Source organism: Staurois parvus, unplaced genomic scaffold, assembly GCF_062004578.1.
Source record: "Staurois parvus isolate SC_StPar_1 unplaced genomic scaffold, SC_StPar_1.0 ptg001636l, whole genome shotgun sequence".
In the NCBI taxonomy this organism is placed as follows: Eukaryota; Metazoa; Chordata; class Amphibia; order Anura; family Ranidae; genus Staurois; species Staurois parvus.
This window is the reverse complement of record NW_028319432.1, coordinates 367,938-388,751: the sequence shown is the minus strand read 5'-3', so window position 1 is coordinate 388,751 and position 20,814 is coordinate 367,938. Positions and strand designations below refer to the sequence as shown.

Below are 20,814 nucleotides of genomic sequence, written 5' to 3'. Positions count from 1 at the left end.
GGTGCTGCTAGGCCCCAAATCTGCCATGGGCTCCCGTACCGCCTGGTTACGCTGCTGCAGGGCCCACAGTGTGACCTGGGTCCCTGTACCGCCTCCCATTGCTCCCACTCTGCCATGTGCCACTTTCAGGTCTCCTCACACTCCTGCTGGTTTCCATTTTGTCATAGGTTGCTGGCAGATTACAGGCCTCCCATAGGTGCTGCCAGGCCCCAAATCGGCCATGGGCCCCCGTACCGCCTGGTCACGCTGGGTCCACAGTGTGACATGGGTCCCTGTACCGCCTCCCATTGCTCCCACTCTGCCATGTGCCACTTTCAGGTCTCCTCCCACTCCTGCTGGTTTCCATTTTGTTATAGGTTGCTGTATGGCCTCCCATTGCTGCTGCCTCCACCGCCACACTGTGGCTCCAAACACTGGTTTTGGCCCCGTGACTGGCCAAATGAGTGAAGTGTGCAGTGATTCTAAGATCGACGGCACTCATCTGCATGTCATACTGACTGACAGTATTATTTCTCTTCCCCAGCAGACTCCAAGGGCATTTAAATTAAAGGTACAGTGTTCTGCACTAATATAAAGGCTCTCTGAAGCCTAGAAACACCCTTTTATAAGTTAAATTCACAGCGAATATATTCGACTCGAATCGAATATTTTCCACAAATTCGCCGAATCAGTCGAATCGAATTTTTGAATACTTCGCTCATCTCTAGTCCTGACATTTGGGGGATATCTGTACCGTCCTGACATTTGAGGGATATCTGTACCGTCCTGACATTTGGGGGATATCTGTACCGTCCTGACATTCGGGGGATATCTGTACCGTTCTGACATTTGGGGGATATCTGTACTGTCCTGACATTTGGGGGATATCTGTACCGTTCTGACATTTGGGGGATATCTGTACTGTTCTGAAATTCTTGGACCTCAAGAAATGAGATTGGCTGTCAGTACTTCAGGATTGATCAATATTCAGATCTATACCATAGTTTGTGAACTCTATAACTTTCCTACAAACTAAAAAATACATCCTAATTTGGGTTATTTTCACCAAAGACATGTAGCAGAAAACATCTCGGCCTAAATTTATGAAGAACAATTATTTGTAAACTTTTATAACAGAAACAAAGAAAAAATTTTTTCAAAAACCCCAGCGGTGATTAAATACCACCAAAAGAAAGCTCTAGTTGTGTGAAGAAAATGATAAAATTTTAGTTTGGGTACAGTGTTGTATGACCGCGCAATTGTCATTCAAAGTGTGAGAGCGCTGAGACCTGAAAAATGGTCTGGGCAGGAAGGTGTAAAATTGCACGGAATTGAATTGGTTAAACTCTAGATTGCTTTCATTAACTAAATCATCAATAAATTCCATAATTGTTATTCACCGTAATCAGATGATTTTCTTGTTTGACCCGGCTCAGTCACTGGACCTCTCGTTCACGTCTGACGAAACACAAACGCCTTCACTTCTAGGTTCTTTTCACCGTGTTTTTCTCAGACTTGACAATCACAGAATTGTGCGTTCTCCCCCTTATCAAGGAATGGAAAACCAGAGAAAAACTGCAGCGGAGGCTGGCTCACCAAAATGTTGGATTTTAGACACATATAATACTTCTTTAGTGTCTTGAGGCGATTATGAATGAAAGAGCCATTGAAATAAAAAATGAAGTGTGATTTTATTCTATCACACAATGGTGTAAAATAACAATGTAAAGCGTATCATGAACAGTTCCATGGAGATACAACTACTGTAGAAATAACAATGTAAGTGTATCATGAACAGTTCCATGGAGATACAACTACTGTAGAGATAACAATGTAAAGCGTATCATGAACAGTTCCATGGAGATACAACTACTGTAGAAATAACAATGTAAAGCGTATCATGAACAGTTCCATGGAGATACAACTACTGTAGAAATATCAATGTAAAGCGTATCATGAACAGTTCCATGGAGATACAACTACTGTAGAAATAACAATGTAAGCGTATCATGAACAGTTCCATGGAGATACAACTACTGTAGAAATAACAATGTAAGTGTATCATGAACAGTTCCATGGAGATACAACTACTGTAGAGATAACAATGTAAAGCGTATCATGAACAGTTCCATGGAGATACAACTACTGTAGAAATATCAATGTAAAGTGTATCATGAACAGTTCCATGTAGATACAACTACTGTAGAAATAACAATGTAAAGTGTATCATGAACAGTTCCATGGAGATACAACTACTGTAGAAATAACAATGTAAGCGTATCATGAACAGTTCCATGGAGATACAACTACTGTAGAAATAACAATGTAAAGTGTATCATGAACAGTTCCATGGAGATACAACTACTGTAGAAATAACAATGTAAAGCGTATCATGAACAGTTCCATGGAGATACAACTACTGTAGAAATATCAATGTAAAGTGTATCATGAACAGTTCCATGTAGATACAACTACTGTAGAAATAACAATGTAAAGCGTATCATGAACAGTTCCATGGAGATACAACTACTGTAGAAATAACAATGTAAAGCGTATCATGAACAGTTCCATGGAGATACAACTACTGTAGAAATAACAATGTAAGCGTATCATGAACAGTTCCATGGAGATACAACTACTGTAGAAATAACAATGTAAGTGTATCATGAACAGTTCCATGGAGATACAACTACTGTAGAAATAACAATGTAAAGTGTATCATGAACAGTTCCATGGAGATACAACTACTGTAGAAATAACAATGTAAAGCGTATCATGAACAGTTCCATGGAGATACAACTACTGTAGAAATAACAATGTAAGTGTATCATGAACAGTTCCATGGAGATACAACTACTGTAGAAATAACAATGTAAAGTGTATCATGAACAGTTCCATGGAGATACAACTACTGTAGAAATAACAATGTAAGCGTATCATGAACAGTTCCATGGAGATACAACTACTGTAGAAATAACAATGTAAGTGTATCATGAACAGTTCCATGTAGATACAACTACTGTAGAAATAACAATGTAAAGCGTATCATGAACAGTTCCATGGAGATACAACTACTGTAGAAATATCAATGTAAAGCGTATCATGAACAGTTCCATGGAGATACAACTACTGTAGAAATAACAATGTAAAGTGTATCATGAACAGTTCCATGGAGATACAACTACTGTAGAAATAACAATGTAAAGCGTATCATGAACAGTTCCATGGAGATACAACTACTGTAGAAATAACAATGTAAAGCGTATCATGAACAGTTCCATGGAGATACAACTACTGTAGAAATAACAATGTAAAGCGTATCATGAACAGTTCCATGGAGATACAACTACTGTAGAAATATCAAGCAGAAGTGTAAAGATAAGTCACCATTATTTGTCATGGCTGTCCTGGCCATGTGCAGTTCTCCATGTTCTTGTCCTTCTCATGTCTTTTGGGAAGTAGACGGAAGTGACGATCTTGCAGCATGCACCTGTTGCAGCTTCTCAGACGTGGATGTGTGTGTATACAAGAGTGTCAGTGTTAGCGTTTCCAACTGTCCCTTATGGACCTTTTATATAGGAACAGCGTCATAGCTAGCGATCTTAATACCTTCTATGGACATTATTACTGCTTGGCAAAGCCATTTCATACAAGGAAGGGGATGCTATATATGATGTTTGATGGACAGGTACAGATGTGATGTACATAATACTATAAGCTGATGATGTCACCTCAGCTATTCATATATAAATGATAATATAACTTAAGAACATATCTTTACAACATATCAATGTATAATCACTAATCTATATATGTATCAATGTTAGAGACGTATACTAAATACACACAGATACTATTAAATACATTATGTAATAACAAGTCACTTCTAATACCTCTGACATTATACTACCAGAGACATCTAACCAGCTACACCGAAATATAGAATACTCAGCCTTCAGCTGGATAGCTGGTCAGCTAACTCCTGTCTTATGTTACTGTCTCAGCTTAACTGATTCATATCTTTCAGTCTCAGTTATATCTGAAGAATACTAATACTGCCATTTGTCAGAAGACCATTCACACATATTAATATTAATGATGACTAATCATAAAAAACAAATATTTTGCAAGCTTGCCATCAATATAAGTGCCGAATCATAAATGTGATTTCTTACAGAGAACCCCACTAATAACACTGAACCCTGGGGTACCCCACTAATAACACTGAACCCTGGGGTACCCCACTAATAACACTGAACCTTGGGGTACACCACTAATACTGAACCTTGGGGTACCCCACTAATAACACTGAACCTTGGGGTACCCCACTAATAACACTGACCCTTGGGGTACCCCACTAATAACACTGAACCCTGGGGTACCCCACTAATAACCCTGAACCTTGGGGTACCCCACTAATAACCCTGAACCTTGGGGTACCCCACTAATAACACCGAACCTTGGGGTCCCCCACTGACACCCCCAGACCATTCAGAGTATGAATCATTAACCACTACTCTCTGAATATGATATTTTAGCCAGTTTTCTATCCATTTACATTCTGATTTTTCCATCCCATAGACTTACACATTAGCCGTGTGTGGGGAACTGTGTCCAAGTATTCCACGTCCACCACCACCCCTCTGTCCAAGTATACCACGTCCACCACCACCCCTCTGTCCAAGTATACCACGTCCACTGCCACCCCTCTGTCCAAGTATACCACGTCCACCGCCACCCCTCTGTCCAAGTATACCACGTCCACCGCCACCCCTCTGTCCAAGTATACCACGTCCACTGCCCCCCCTCTGTCCAAGTATACCACATCCACCGCCACCCCTCTGTCCAAGTATACCACGTCCACCGCCACCCCACTGTCCAATTATACCACGTCCACCGCCACCCCTCTGTTCAAGTATACCACATCCACCGCCACCCCTCTGTCCAAGTATACCACGTCCACCGCCACCCCACTGTCCAATTATACCACGTCCACCGCCACCCCTCTGTTCAAGTATACCACATCCACCCCTCTGTCCAAGTATACCACGTCCACAGGCACCCTTCTGTCCAAGTATACCACCTCCACAGCCACCCTTATGTCCAAGTATACCACGTCCACCACACCCCTCTGTCAAAGTATAATACATCCACCTCTCTGTCCAAGTATACCACGACCACAGCCACCCCTCTGTCCAAGTATACCCTATCCACCACCCTCCCTCTGTCCAAGTATACCACATCCACCTCTCTGTCTAATTATACCACGACTACAGCCACCCCTCTGTCCAAGTATACCACGTCCACTGCCACCCCTCTGTCCAAGTATACCACGTCCACCTCCACTCCTCTGTCCAAGTATACCACATCCACCGCCACCCCTCTGTCCAAGTATACCACATCCACCTCTCTGTCTAATTATACCACGACTACAGCCACCCTTCTGTCCAAGTATACCACGTTCACCGTCACTCCTCTGTCCAAGTATACCACAACCACCACCACTTCTCTCCTCTAAGGCCCAGTGGGTGTATGCCAGCCGGTCCACGGGCTTTATTCACCTTTATTCTATTCTATAATATTTCTGGATCATATCAATTGTGAGACAATGTGGATCATCTGGGGGGTGTCAGTACCACCCCCCATTATGGACAAGAGCCCCCCATGCTCCTTTGTATACACAGAGCTGAAGAAAGAAGGACAATGTATGAAATCCTCTTTGTCCCCAGTCACCCCCTCTAGATGGTTCTGTAAAGGGCCTACATGCTGGGACCGGACCTTTCTACTATTCATAGATTGGAGGAATGTTTTGGGGTCGTCCTGATATCTTTCTGTCGTTTGTTTTCAGTTTTTGCCTTTATTTCCTTTTTGCATCTTCTGTTCTATTCTTTGTAATGTGTAAACGATGATCGCGTTCCTTCATTGTTATATTTAATAAAAGCTCTTTTCTTATTATCTATCGCTTTTGTAACTTTGGCCGTAAGCCACATAGGTTGGATTTGTAGCCTTTTATACTTGTTGCCCATGGGAATATATTTTGCAGTGTGGTCACATACAGTCTTTATGAAGAACTCCCATTTCTGTGTTGTGTTCATCGATGCCAATATTCCCTCCCAGTCTAAGTCTTGGAGAGCAGCTCTCAGCCTTAGAAAATTAGCTCTCTTAAAGTTGTTTTTATTTTTCCCTTATGTGCTAGCTACAGCTAACAATAAATGAAATCATGTTATGGTCACTGCTGCCCTTGCAGCCCTTTCCATCTGTGGGAGGAGCTGAGTCTCCACCTCCTCATTAACACTGGGAGGCCTATAACAAAATCCAATGATGACCTTTGTAGTACCGCCCCCCATGTGCAGTTCCACCCATAATACTTCAGCCTCATCACACTCTCCATCAACTAGGTCCTCTTTCACACTCGCTCTGAGATCACTTCTCACATAGAAACAGACACCACCACCTTTCCTATTTCCCCCGTCTCTCCGAAAGAGAACCTAGCCAGGAATATGAATGGCCCAGTCATGTGAGGAATGAAGCCAAGATTCAGCAATACCAATTCAATCCTAGTTCTCTTCATGCACCAAACCTTCCAACTCACCTATTGTGCTGGGCACACTTCTGGCATTGGGGAACAAACACTTTCATTCACTGACACCTTGTCCATTCACTGACACCTTGTCCATTCACTGACACCTTGTCCATTCACTGACACCTTGTCCATTCACCGACACCTTGTCCATTCACTGACACCTTGTTCACACAGATTTTGTGTATTTTTCATTTGTATACAAATGGTACCAATTCCACTGGTTGTTTGTAACATGGGAACCTTCTTATCATCTGCCATAGCCCTCCCCCCATCTTTCCCCATTCCACCCCCCAAAAAGTACTGACCTCTGTCTGATCTGTCTACCCCGTTATAATACCTGATGTACACAAAGACAGGACTTCAGTGAGGAACATTTCCCTCACTCAGGACAGGAAAATAGCTTCTCCCCGTGTGAGATCTCTGATGTCTGAAAAGACTGGACTTATATGAAAAACATTTTCCACACTCAGGACAGGAATATGGCTTCTCCCCCATGTGAGATCTTTGATGTCTGTAAAAATAGGACTTAAATGAAAAACGTTTCCCGCACTCAGGACAGAAATATGGCTTCTCCTCCGTGTGAGATTTCTGATGTTTGTTAAAACTGGACTTCACTGAAAAACATTTCCCGCACTCAGGACAGGAATACGGCTTCAATCCCGTGTGAGTTCTCTGATGTTCGTAAAGATGGGACTTATCTGAAAAACATTTTCCACACTCAGGACAAGAATACGGCTTCTCCCCTGTGTGATATCTCTGATGTGTGTAAAGATGGGACTTCACTGAAAAACATTTCCAGCACTCAGAACAGGAATACGGCTTCTCACCTGTGTGAGACCTTTCATGTATGACAAGACTTGATTTTTGTGAAAAACATTTCCCGCACTCAGGACAGGAATACGGCTTCTCCCCCGTGTGAGATCTTTTATGCACATTAAGATAGGATTTAGAACGGAAACCCTTCCCGCACTCAGTACAGGAAAAGCTCTTCCCTGTTGGAAGGCCGGCCCGGTCCCGCACAGTTTGAGGTGCCTCAGGATACGAGGAATCCGATGGTCCATCTACACTGGGTGGTGCCGGATGGACATTGGAGGGAGCCGGGTTTTCTCCTGGACTAGACTGTGTGATGTCCTCATCTTCTACTTTCCAGTCTGGAGACAAAGTGAGACAATCCTCAGAGGTTTTCCTCATCTCCCGGCCATGGACTAAAATACAAAGACAAAGAGGATTACTAGACAGGAGCTGATTGGTTCCCCCAAACCAGGACTCCGCCCACATCAGGCAGCTTGGTCTCTGAGGAGCTTACAATTCCACCCTCAAGGGAACTAGGAAATGGCTCCTCTGATCTCCTACCAGGTCATTTCTTTATTCATGGACCTTAGTCAGAGAGTGAGGAAACAACCAGAACTGTCTTTTATAGGAGGGACAGTGATGAGGGGATTATAGGACGAGGGTCCCCACCCCCTCTATCACTCATCGCCATCTTCCCAACACAAGAACTACTGCACTTCCTTATTTAGTCCATGATTTAGTCATGAAGAACAGCGGGGCTGAGCCCCACCAGAGGTCAGAGAGTGAGGATGGGGGAAGAACAACCAAGATGGAGACTGGACTGATCCTGAAGTCAGGAGTATGTAATGTACAACATAGAGTATATAGTGCAGGGGTCAGGAGTATGTAATGTACAACAGAGTATATAGTGCAGGGGTCAGGAGTATGTAATGTACAATATAAATTATACAGTGTAAGGGTCAGGACTCATAATATTGGTATTCAGTAATCAGTGGAAGTTTAAATGTTTACTGTAGACAAGTTGCAGAGATCCCACACCGCTGCCTCCCATCTCCTGAGACTGCACTCAGTGACTTGGGTCTGAGACACTACAGACATATCCCTCCACCCGGCACAGCCAGCAGAACACAGAGCAAGGAACCCTGGGAGAATTGTTCTGTCAGAGATCTTACTAGATCTAGGCATGGGGAAGAACACCCAAGACACACACCCCAGGTGCCTAGGTCTAGTATCGCTTGTGCTGAAAAACATTATGCTGCCAGCTGAACCCCAGAACCTCCATAAATCCAGTCTAGATACATAAATTGTGTCTGCAGCACAGAGAAGGAAGATTATCCGAGAGAAATCCAGGAATACAGGACGGGGAACACAGCTCAGGAAAGTGACCAGGGGATTACAGGCTGATATCACCCAGTCCCCGCCCTACTCTGGACCAATCAGTGAGCAGTATGGGTGGAGGAATGGATTTAGTGTTCATGACCCACCTGTGCTGATCTCTGTAGGAGTGTCCTCCTCTATAAATGTCCCCGTTATTCCATCCTCCTCCATAGACTGCTGATCATCCCTCACATACGCCTCTTCTTCTTCTGCTTTCACCTCAAATTCTTTATCGATTGGATCTCCACTCTAAATCAAGGAAATGAGAGAGAATATCATCTGTAAAATATAAGATTTATGATTGTGACATCAATTAAAACTTTCATATCATCTATAAAATATATTAATTCACAGAAAATATCAACACATCACCTTTACAAGTCCATGCTCTAGATTCTCCATCCCACCTACCTTGTAATGGTGAGGGATGATGTGACCTTCCTGTGTGGAATCCCGGGAATACAGAGGACGGGGACATCTCTCTGGTGGGTTCCTGGTATTAGGTGGCTCCATCATATCCTTGTGTCCTTCTGAAAACTCCTCCATCACTCCATACTCCTCATCCTCCTCTTTATACTCTTCTTTAACATCAATATTATCATCTCCGAGGATTCCACTCTGAAAGATATAATAAAACATTCATTGTAACAAACATGCTGTGTATAAATCACAACTACCAATAATTGTCATCATCTACCTGATGATGGTGAGGGATGGTGTGACCTTCCTGTGTGGAATCCCGGGAATACAGAGGACGGGGACATCTCTCTGGGGGGTTCCCATGACTGGATCCATCTGTAGGAAACACACACACTGACTGAATCCATTGTTTCTATGTGTTTATCAGATGATGGGGGATCTAGGTGGATCCTCCGTACTGCTCTCTCCTTTACAATAAAGTCTCCTCTTACCCGGTGATGTGAGGGGCGGCTGATTGTCCATCATGACGTCCTTGTAGAGATCCTTGTGTCCTTCTAAATACTCCCACTCCTCCATGGAGAAATAGACAGTGACACCCTGACACCTTATAGGAACCTGACACACACAATGATACAGTCACCATCCAGACACATCCCTTGTCTGTTACTGGAGAATGTCCCAGAATTCCCGGCACCGCTCACCTCTCCTGTCAGCAGCTCCATCATCTTCTTGGTGACTTCTAGAATCTTCTCCATGTTGTGTCTCTCAGGGTTTAGGGAGTCACATGGAGGCACTGTGATGGTCATATGATCACCTGACTTCAATTTCTGTATTGAGGAACCAATAGGAACATCATGTTAGAATCCCAGAATCCTTCTCACCTCTCCGGTCAGGTCTGTGTTTCATTAATAGAGATAAGAGTGATGTCATGTGACCTCCCAGAATCCTCCTCACCTCTCCAGTCAGGTCTGTGTTTTATTAATAGAGATGAGAGTGATGTCATGTGACCTCCCAGAATCCTCCTCACCTCTCCGGTCAGGTCTGTGTTTTATTAATAGAGATGAGAGTGATGTCATGTGACCTCCCAGAATCCTCCTCACCTCTCCGGTCAGGTCTGTGTTTTATTAATAGAGATGAGAGTGATGTCATGTGACCTCCCAGAATCCTCCTCACCTCTCCGGTCAGCAGGTAGATGATCTCCAGGGTGAGGTTTAGTATCTTCTCAGTCATGTGACTCCGGTCCTCCTCCATCCTCATTGGTGCCATCATGTGATCTATACAGGTCTCCTTGTAGACGGATAACTTTGGGAAATGAAAGTAAGAATGATTTGGATGGTATTGGTCACACAATAATAGGATGTGGATGTGAGGGGGGAATAGGAGGGTTGCTGGACATTGAAGAATTACTGCCCCCATGGGAACACATTTAGTTTTGACTCCGGGATTTACAAATCCTATCTCTTGACTCTCGGGACATGTAGTTCCGGGCGCAGTGCAGGATGTTTTCTTACATTTATCCCTGTTGCAGGCAAGCAGCAGCTGGGCACGCTCAGTGTCTGTGACACTTGTTCAGACAGCACACTTCCCCCCTCCCTCCTCGCATAGACGGGGGAGGAGAGAGATTCTGTTTTGCTCCGCCTCTTCCCACCCCTCTGCTCTGTGACTGCCCCGTGGGGGGGGGAAATTTGAAGATTCATCTGGTTGTACAATTGGCGATGTCTGAGCCTGCAGAGAGCAGCCTGGGGGTGAGCGATCTCTGCTCTACCATGGAGCTTTCCCCACCTCCTTCCCTTCTCTCCTTATCTACCTCCCCTCTCCCTGTTCTTCCAGGAGCTTCACACTTCCCTATTCCATGTCCAGTTAGCAGCTGAGCTCTGATGTAAGGGGGGACTCTGCTGAGCTCTGATGTAAGGGGGGGCACTCCGCTGAGTTCTTACGTAAAGGGGGCACTCCGCTGAGCTCTGACTTCTGACGTAAGGGGGGCACTCCGCTGAGCTCTAACGTAAGGGGGGACACTCCGCTGGACACTGACGTAAGGGGGGGGACACTCCGCTGGACACTGACGTAAGGGGGGGGGGACACTCCGCTGGACACTGACGTAAGGGGGGGGACACTCCGCTGGACACTGACGTAAGGGGGGGGGACACTCCGCTGGACACTGATGTAAGGGGGGGGGGGACACTCCGCTGGACACTGACGTAAGGGGGGGGGGACACTCTGCTGGACACTGATGTAGGGGGGGGACACTCCGCTGGACACTGACGTAAGGGGGGACTCCGCTGGGCACTCATGTAAGGGGGTAAAGATGGGGACTTTGATGCAAGGGGGGACTCTTATGTGAACATGGTGCTCATCCTGACTGCTGCACTCTACAGTTCCAAGAACAAGTATGTGAACCCCTTGGGATTACGTGGGGTTTTGCATGAATTGGGCATAAAATGTGCTCTGAACATCATCTAAGTCACAACAATAGAAGAACACAGTCTGCTGAACATAATACTACACAAACATTTCAATCGGGTTGAGGTCAGGACTCTGACTGGGCCACTCCAGAAGGCGTATTCTGTGCTGTTGCAGCCATTGTTTTGTTGAATTACTTGTATGCTTTGGGTCATTGTCCTGTTGTATCGGCTCATTAAGGCAGTCCATACATTACTCATATTGTTCATCCAATCAGTGGGCTGAACAGAAAACAAAATGATCCAATCCTGGAGGACACTGGAGCTTGATTTGTCTGCTCAGCATGTGCTTGTACTGAGCACCCAAGTGCTCCCATGTGCATCAACCTTCATATTCTCCACCCTGGCAAAGTCATTTCATGCTTTATAGGGACATCCATCCATTGACAGTCCTTCGTGATAAAACGTCTCATTCAGTAATAGTAGAACAATAAACACCGGATATAAATATGGTTTGGGTTCAATTATTATTTTTATCAGGACAAGTAGATTGTCATGAGGACAAGTAGTTTGGGACCCCGATTTAGTCCCTTGGACAAATAGTTTTTTGATAAATTTCCACATCGCTGGGACTGCTTAACGTTTAGTACATTTTCATGGTCCTGGGCTTGCTGGATCAGAAATCCCCTTTTCTCTGTTGGGTTTGTTTGGTCTCTGAACTGGTTTTGATGAGTTTTAGATCTGCAGACAAGGAATGATAAATATGATCCTTCCTATGACTTGTTTGCTCTGAGGCAGTGCTGTGAGGTCAATGTCGGCTCATCATGAGGTCCAGGAAGGGGAACTTGATGACTTTTGATTGGAGTTGCTGGATAATCAGGATAATTGCCCGATATCCGGCTGCAAGGCTCCAATCTCCGGCAGCCTGCTGACTGACAGGAGTGATGTCACTGTCACTCTCTTCAGTAAGAGAAGGGATTGGATTGGATAGCAGGAGAATGCTGCTGGTGGAGCAGAGAGAGCTTTGGGGGAGGACTCTGTTCTCCTCCCTCCAATGGCAGCTCAGTGTGGGTAGGAGGGGGACAACAGGGGAAGACCTTTGGTTGCCAAATATACTGTAATACCCAGGACATTGTACAGAGTGGTGGTGGGTTCCTGGGGCTCTGAATTCCAGCACCGGGCACTGCCGGAGCCTGTGTCATGGGAAGGTATGGGACTGTCTCTGGAAGATGTTCAGCACTGACCCCTGACTACCTGTTAGTCTATGCTGAGCATACAGACCTCCTTTAGAAACAAGTGCCCACCCCGGGGTGAAGAACTGTCCTTCATTCCACTTGGACAATATTATTTGACCGGCGAGATGGTAAGAAGGTGAAGGTCGCCTTCTTTTCTTGGCTGGAGTTCTGTAAGGAGGTCTGAAAGTAAGTTCAGGTAAGAGGACCATCATAGACCAACAGCCCCTCCCTAACTCAGCGATTCCCTGAGCCATAGTACCTCCTCTTCTCTCAGAGATCTCCTATCAAGGACCTAAAGTCCTTTGGCTACTCTACCCCCTCAGAGAACTTGGGATCCACTACCCTCCAAGGGGCCCCAAAGTCCTCCATCCTCTGTACCCCCAAAGAGACCCCTCAGCTCCCCTTCATCCATGAGGACCATATTACTAGAATTTATCTTCACAATGAGGAGAATGTTCCGGCCCAGAAGTGGGGGAATGTTCTGCCCCTGAAGGGGTTAATCTGGGTTCCCACACTATATATGTGTATCATCATCATCTGGAGATAAAAGATGTCACAGTGACTATGGAGGAAGAGGACAGACATGACTATGGAGGAAGAGGACGGACATGACGGGGGGTTACTGGGTGTAAATAGGAAATAACATCTTATTACCTCCTCTGTTGCCACTTTCACCAACGTCTCCTTGCTGGTTTCTACCATATGGAACTTCCTGTCTTTATTCCAGATGACTTCCTGTCTTTACCCGACATCACTTCCTGTTTGTACCTGACATCATTTCCTTTCTGTATTCCATAGAGACCATTTGTTTGGGTATAAGTGAGATCACCACCTTGTGGATTTCAGAGGAACTGCAGAAACATAAAAATATCTATCTTACAGGACTACCAGGGAAGTTCAAAAATAATAAATAATAAATAGCTCTTATGTTTAATAAAGATATTTTATTACATATAAAAAAGTCTTAAAAACACAGAACACAAAAACCAAATGTATAGTTAATAAAACAGATACCACCAAAACTGATCATTTTGTTGAAGAAAATGCAAAAATACATCCTAAAGTATAAAAATATATATCAATCCACTCATAATGAGGATGTTAGGCATAAATTACAAGGATGTAAAAAAACTGGGCCATCCACTTCATCCATAAAGACATTGTGATTGAAGATCTTCTAGATCACATAGAAGGAGGACTCATCCATGATTTCATACATTTGTTTGGAAGGATAGAACAATCCTCAGAAGGGAACATGTAGGATGACAGGAAAGGCTCCTGACTGGTGAGATCCTCCAAACATAATGATGACATCCATGAACTGGAGCGAGCTCGTTGGGGTGATAAAGCCAATCTGGAAACACTGTGTAGACGTTCTCCAAGAACTCAGCACACTCCAGGTGTGGAGAAAGTCTCCAGGTGGGTTTAGCCTGTCATTTATCATAGGTAGAAATGTCCACACATGGACTTCCACAGGGACCCATGAGACTACATATAGAACTTGGAGGTACCTGTAACATGGAACAGGATTTGGTGTTGCTGGAAGACTGGTCAGATCAGTGGAAATTGCAGTTCAATGTTTCTGAATCGTGGGCTGGGGATGGGTAGCGGGTACAAAGCTCCCTGGGATGGGCACACTTTCAGGGACAGATACCAGTCCAGTGATGTGGTGTCACACAGTGCAGTGTTTATTGGTGCTATTTACAGGTGCTGTACAATGTTCCACAAAGTAACAGCAGAAACCTCAAAACCAAAATCCTAGCCGTGTCCCGGCACTAACTACACAAACACGATTCCTGACTATCAGGGTACTGGGGCAATGGACATTTTTTATATTGTTGAATTGTTGGGGAGGAGACACACTGGACACCCTGGCTGCCATTGTGCTATATGCTGGGTGTCCGGTGCGCTCCGGTACCTTTAACCACCTCCAGTCCGGCCGTTGAATATAAACGGCCAGACGGTGGCAGTGCAGGGGTGGGTGGCCATTTATAAATGGCCTCCCCGCCCCCTGCTTGTGTGCGCTCCCTGGGAGCATGCAGCACCACAATCCAGTGCCCGCTGTTTCCTCCAGACACAGTGGAACACCGTTCATCGTACGGGACCTCTGTGCGAGGTCACGATCATGTGATTACTGATTGACCAATCAGTGATCACATGTCACTTCTGACATCATTGCTTACTACGTGTGAAATCTGTAAATGATCACAGAGGTCACATGGTACAGGGCTATTCACAACAGCCTTGTACCATGTGACAAGCTGTGACCAATCACAGCTCACACAGTATTTCTCAATGGCTGCAAGAATGCAGCCAGAGAGAAGGAGAAATTATTCCTCTTTATGGGTGTAAAAGCAATCGGTGTAAAAAATAATTTAAAAAATCTTCATCACCCCCCACAGGTAGTACAGTGTCACCATGGTGACAGTATGTTAAAAAATAATAATAATAATAATATAAAAAAATAAAATAAAAATGTTAAAATATTTTTTAAAAATTATAATTTTTGGTTATAAACTAATTTGGGTTATTTTTTGTTTTACTAAAAAGATAACGGAATACATTTTGGCCAAGATGTATGATGAAATATTTATTTGCAAAATTTTGTAAGAAATAAACTTTTTTTCAAAATTTTTGGACTTTTGCATTTATAAAGCAAAAAAATAAAAATACCACCAAAATAAAGTTTTATCTGTCTCAAAAAATGCTAAAAATTCATATGGGTACAGTGTTGCATGACTGCGCAATGGTCATTCAAAGTGAGACAGCGCTGAAAGCTGAAAATTGGCCTGGGCAGGAAGGGGGGGGAAAGTGTCTGACCTTGAAGTGGTTAAAGAGGGGTGGGTTCCCACAGGTCCACCTGCCCTTGGTCTAGCCATTAAATACATGTGCCTCTACTATGGGGGTTCAATTAGTTTGTAGAGTTAGGACTACAGAATATCGGGGGTGCCGTGACGTGGCTCTATAGCTTACAATGTGATTGCAAATGTGTGCTAACTAAACCCCTGTTTTAACGCATACTGTTAGACGGGGTAATTTGGTTTGTTTGCAGGATGGCTGGTAAGTTGAGCCGGGAACTTTTCTCTTTTGTTGTGTGACATGCGTTGCCCGTTCAAGTGCTCCTTGCTGTGAAGGCCAGTTATAGACTGGGGCAGCGGCCATTTCTTGTACTATCAGGGTGAGCAAGCCTAGTGATTGTCAGTCTCCAAAGATGCAGCTTTACCCCAAGAACCCTTTGGAGGACCCCTGGCTGAGAAAGGCTGGACTAGGCAGTCATATATTTCTGTCCCCCTTGGTGGGAGTGGAGGTGACCCCTCTATCAGTGTAGCGATCCCCCCAAAGGGGGTAAGTTTGTTCACTTCACCACTCTGCCTCCCAACCCCAAGAACTGTCTCAGCCCCAACTGACACCCCTGACAATAGTGAAGTACAAGGACCAATGAAAAGCACACACGGTATAATAAACACAGAGATCAGCTTTACTGTAAGACCTCTATGGGAAGTAATAAACATGAACAACAGGTATACGTTCGGTGAATCCAGAGAACAGCAAATCCTGAGACCGGAAGCAATATAACTCACTTTTACACTCAGGCTGCTTTCAGGGGATTCCAACCGTGAATAACCCCAAGAGCAGAGGAAACACTTACATGGCGCCCTCAAAGTGGGTCTAAACCCCTTTACATAAACTCAGCTCTATGATGTCCAAGCAGGAGGAGAGCAGAAGGATGACTCTCTGTGGTGTCAGACTTCTCCCTTCTAACCCCCGACACCACAAGCCCAATAGGCAAACACTGCGCCCAACTGATGCTTCATAGCTACTTTCCAAGGTAGAGCTATTCCCTCCCACACCATGCAATATAGAGGCCTGAATACGCATGCGCGTGCCCGTATGGCACCAGTAACTTCAGTCTCTTGGTAACAGGATGAATGTTGGGGTCTTCAGCGAGACACTTTCATTGGTGCACTTACACTCCTATGGTAAAGTATCATTGTAATCCCGTGGCAGGATTTGTATAGCAAAGCAAACACTGTGTCTGTATAGCAGGACCATCTACACAACCCAGTGCCTGGTGAGTATGGGAGAAGTGTCATGTCTCTGTGTGCCGTGTTCCTGTCATCTGCCAGGGGGCAAAATCCCTCTCACCAGATCCTGGGACTAAGGCCCAAACCATGGTCCTGGAAATGACCGGCTCCTGTGGTCACCTCACGATGAGCCCTTCACACTGTCGGTGTAGGCACTGTACTGTAGGCCACATCTCTCAGGTTGGATGTTCCCTGACTGATGCAGATACCTAAACATGCTGTGAACTGACCCTGAGCACTTCTCTGCCAGGTCCAGACTGTCTCCTGCCACATGCAGACTGCCTCCCCTCAGGAAAAACAAGATGGAGTCCTTCACTCTGCTCTCACTAAGCATGCTGGTCTCTGTAGTTCCATCCCTCATATCAGCCTATCAGGCCATTTCTGTTCAGGACTGCATATTCCACAATGCTTTGCAGCTGCACCTCCTGCTTGAGAAAGTCCCTGTCATTGGCTCCTTTAATACCTCTTCTGATTGGCTCTCTCTGTATTACAGTCTGAGAGGAGAAGGGAGGGGCTGAAATCCCTCACTGCCTTGTGTGTATCCAGTGCAAGTGTCAGATTTCACAGGAGATGCCAGTCAGCAGGTTACAGCAGTCACAGATAGGAGTCATTTCCTCCCTACACAAGGATCTACAGTCCATACACACCCAGCACAAGGCCGGGGTCACACTACCAGACACTTCTCGGGGCTGCAGTTCCTCTGAGCTCCACAAGGTGGGGATCTCACTTCTGCCCAGACAGGAAGTCTCTATGGAAGACAGGAAGTGATGTCAGGTACAGGCAGGAAGTTCCGGGTGAGAGCTGAGTTGGGAGGAAACAGAGAGAAGACCTTGCTGGAAGTGGCAGCAGAGGAGGTAATAAGATGTTATTTCCTATTTACACCCAGTAACCCCCCATCATGTCCATCCTCTTCCTCCATAGTCATGTCCGTCCTCTTCCTCCATAGTCATGTCCGTCCTCTTCCTCCATAGTCACTGTGACGTCTTTTATCTCCAGCAGATGATGATACACACATATATAGTGTGGGAACCCAGATTAACCCCTTCAGGGGCAGAACATTCCCCCACTTCCGGGGCCGGAACATTCTCCTCATTGTGGAGAGGTGTCACCTTCTCACCTCATCAGTCTATACTAATGGATTATACCACTTTTATAAGTGGCGGGGAATGGAGAAATCTATGACATCATACTGACCTTGCAGCTCCTCCTCCCAATGTCCTCCATCCAGAGTCAGAGAATCCTATGACATCACACTGACCTCACAGCTCCTCCCAATGTCCCTCCATCCAGAGTCAGAGAATCCTATGACATCACACTGACCTCACAGCTCCTCTCCCCAATGTCCCTCCATCTGGCTTTTTCCTGATGCTCTTAGGATGTGGGGGCCCCTTGGTATCCTCACATGTAAAGTGGGACTGTTGGTCCTGCGTTGTATGTAATGACATCAGAATGCTGCAACAAGCCTATACCCTGCGTAGTGTGGGGGTCCTGTGGGGGGAAATTATACCTCAGCCTGAAGTGGGGCTTTAATAAAATGGAGACCTGAATGGAGAGGTGAGGAGGATTCTGGGAATATCATTTGATGTGACTATTTGTGTTCAGATGTAGAGTTTTCCTCCTGTGAAGTCTGGAGATCATATGACATCACATTGCCTCCACCTCCCTCCCTGATAGAAGAGAGAAAGAAGAAGAAGATTCTAGAAGTCACCAGAGAGATCACTGAGCTGCTGACAGGAGAGGTGAGCGGTGCCGGGAATTCTGGGACATTCTCCAGTAACAGACAAGGGATGTGTCTGGATGGTGACTGTATCATTGTGTGTGTCAGGTTCCTATAAGGTGTCAGGGTGTCACTGTCTATTTCTCCATGGAGGAGTGGGAGTATTTAGAAGGACACAAGGATCTCTACAAGGACGTCATGATGGACAATCAGCCGCCCCTCACATCACCGGGTAAGAGGAGACTTTATTGTAAAGGAGAGAGCAGTACGGAGGATCCACCTAGATCCCCCATCATCTGATAAACACATAGAAACAATGGATTCAGTCAGTGTGTGTGTTTCCTACAGATGGATCCAGTCATGGGAACCCACCAGAGAGATGTCCCCGTCCTCTGTATTCCCGGGATTCCACACAGGAAGGTCACACCATCCCTCACCATCATCAGGTAGATGAGGAACAATCACTGATAGTATCATTAGGATCTGTACATTATCTGCATTGTTACCATTGATGACATTTTTATTATATATTCAGAGTGGAAACCTGAGAGATCCTAAAGTTGAGGGTAAAGAAGAGATAAAAGAGGAGGAGGATGAGGATGGGGGGATGGAGGAGTCAGAGCTTCTAAGAGAACACAAAGATCTGTACCAGGATACCATGGTGGAGTCATCCAGCTACAGGAACCCACCAGAGAGATGTCCCCGTCCTCTGTATTCCCGGGATTCCACACAGGAAGGTCACACCATCCCTCCCCATCATCAGGTAGATGATGACAATTATTGGTAGTTGTGATTTATACACAGCATGTTTGTTACAATGAATGTTTTATTATATCTTTCAGAGTGGAATCCTCGGGGATGATAATATTGATGTTAAAGAAGAGTATAAAGAGGAGGATGAGGAGTATGGAGTGATGGAGGAGTTTTCAGAAGGACACAAGGATATGATGGAGCCACCTAATACCAGGAACCCACCAGAGAGATGTCCCCGTCCTCTGTATTCCCGGGATTCCACACAGGAAGGTCACACCATCCCTCACTATTACAAGGTTGGTGGGCTGGAGGATCTAGAATATGGACTCATGGAGACAATGTGTGGATTTTGTGTGTGATGTCACAATCATAAATCTTACATTTTACAGATGATATTTTCTTTCATTTCCTTGATTTAGAGTGGAGATCCAATCGATATAGAATTTGAGGTGAAAGCAGAAGAAGAAGAGGCGTATGTGAGGGATGATCAGCAGTCTATGGAGGAGGATGGAATAACGGGGACATTTATAGAGGAGGACACTCCTACAGAGATCAGCACAGGTGGGTCATGAACACTAAATCCATTCCTCCACCCATACTGCTCACTGATTGGTCCAGAGTAGGGCGGGGACTGGGTGATATCAGCCTGTAATCCCCTGGTCACTTTCCTGAGCTGTGTTCCCCGTCCTGTATTCCTGGATTTCTCTCGGATAATCTTCCTTCTCTGTGCTGCAGACACAATTTATGTCTCTAGACTGGATTTATAGAGGTTCTGGGGTTCAGCTGGCAGCAAAATGTTCATTTTCACAAGTGTTAAGATACCTAAGCACCTTGGACAAGTGATTTTTTTCTTCTTCTCCATGCCCGGGTATAGTAAGATCTCTGACAGAACATTTCTCCCAGGGTTCCTTGCTCTGTGGTCTGCTGGCTGTGCCGGGTGGAGGGATATGTCTGTAGTGTCTCAGACCCAAGTCACTGAGTGCAGTCTCAGGAGATGGGAGGCAGCGGTGTGGGATCTCTGCAACTTGTCTCATGTAGACATTTAATCTTCCACTGATTACTGAATACCAATATTATCAGTCCTGACCCTTACACTGTATAATTTATATTGTACATTACATACTCCTGACCCCAGCACTATACACTCTATGTTGTACATTACATACTCCTGACCCCTGCACTATATACTCTATGTTGTACAGTACATACTCCTGACCCCTGCACTATATACTCTATGTTGTACATTACATACTCCTGACCCCTGCACTATATACTCTATGTTGTACATTACATACTCCTGACCCCTGCACTATATACTCTATGTTGTACATTACATACTCCTGACCCCTGCACTATATACTCTATGTTGTACATTACATCCTTCTGATACTGTATAGTCCTAACATTTGTATCCTATATAATAGGTTGTACATTACATAGGCGTTACTTCTTTTACACCCATTTCCTCCCAGCT

General features: G+C 45.0%; 2 protein-coding genes across 3 annotated transcripts in view; one reads left to right on the top strand and one right to left on the bottom strand.

Moving 5' to 3' along the window:
* The window catches only part of LOC149434955 (uncharacterized), a 78,233-nt gene that overhangs the window by 50,859 nt on the left and 6,560 nt on the right, over nucleotides 1–20,814 (top strand). The window lies entirely within an intron of this gene.
* LOC149434948 (uncharacterized) overlaps nucleotides 8,646–20,814 on the bottom strand; it is a 120,662-nt gene continuing 108,493 nt past the window's right edge. The window contains exons 1-4 of one of the 2 annotated variants that reach the window (XM_089663183.1): nucleotides 9,643–9,751; nucleotides 9,429–9,526; nucleotides 9,143–9,349; nucleotides 8,646–8,980 (exon numbers count right to left, since the gene is read on the bottom strand). In XM_089663183.1, the coding sequence (XP_089519309.1) occupies nucleotides 8,828–8,980; nucleotides 9,143–9,349; nucleotides 9,429–9,526; nucleotides 9,643–9,727 (543 nt within the window). In that variant the 5' untranslated portion in view covers nucleotides 9,728–9,751 and the 3' untranslated portion in view covers nucleotides 8,646–8,827. Of the gene's footprint in view, nucleotides 8,981–9,142; nucleotides 9,350–9,428; nucleotides 9,527–9,642; nucleotides 9,752–20,814 lie in introns of those variants that run through there. The other variant, XM_089663185.1, reaches the window with a different exon arrangement.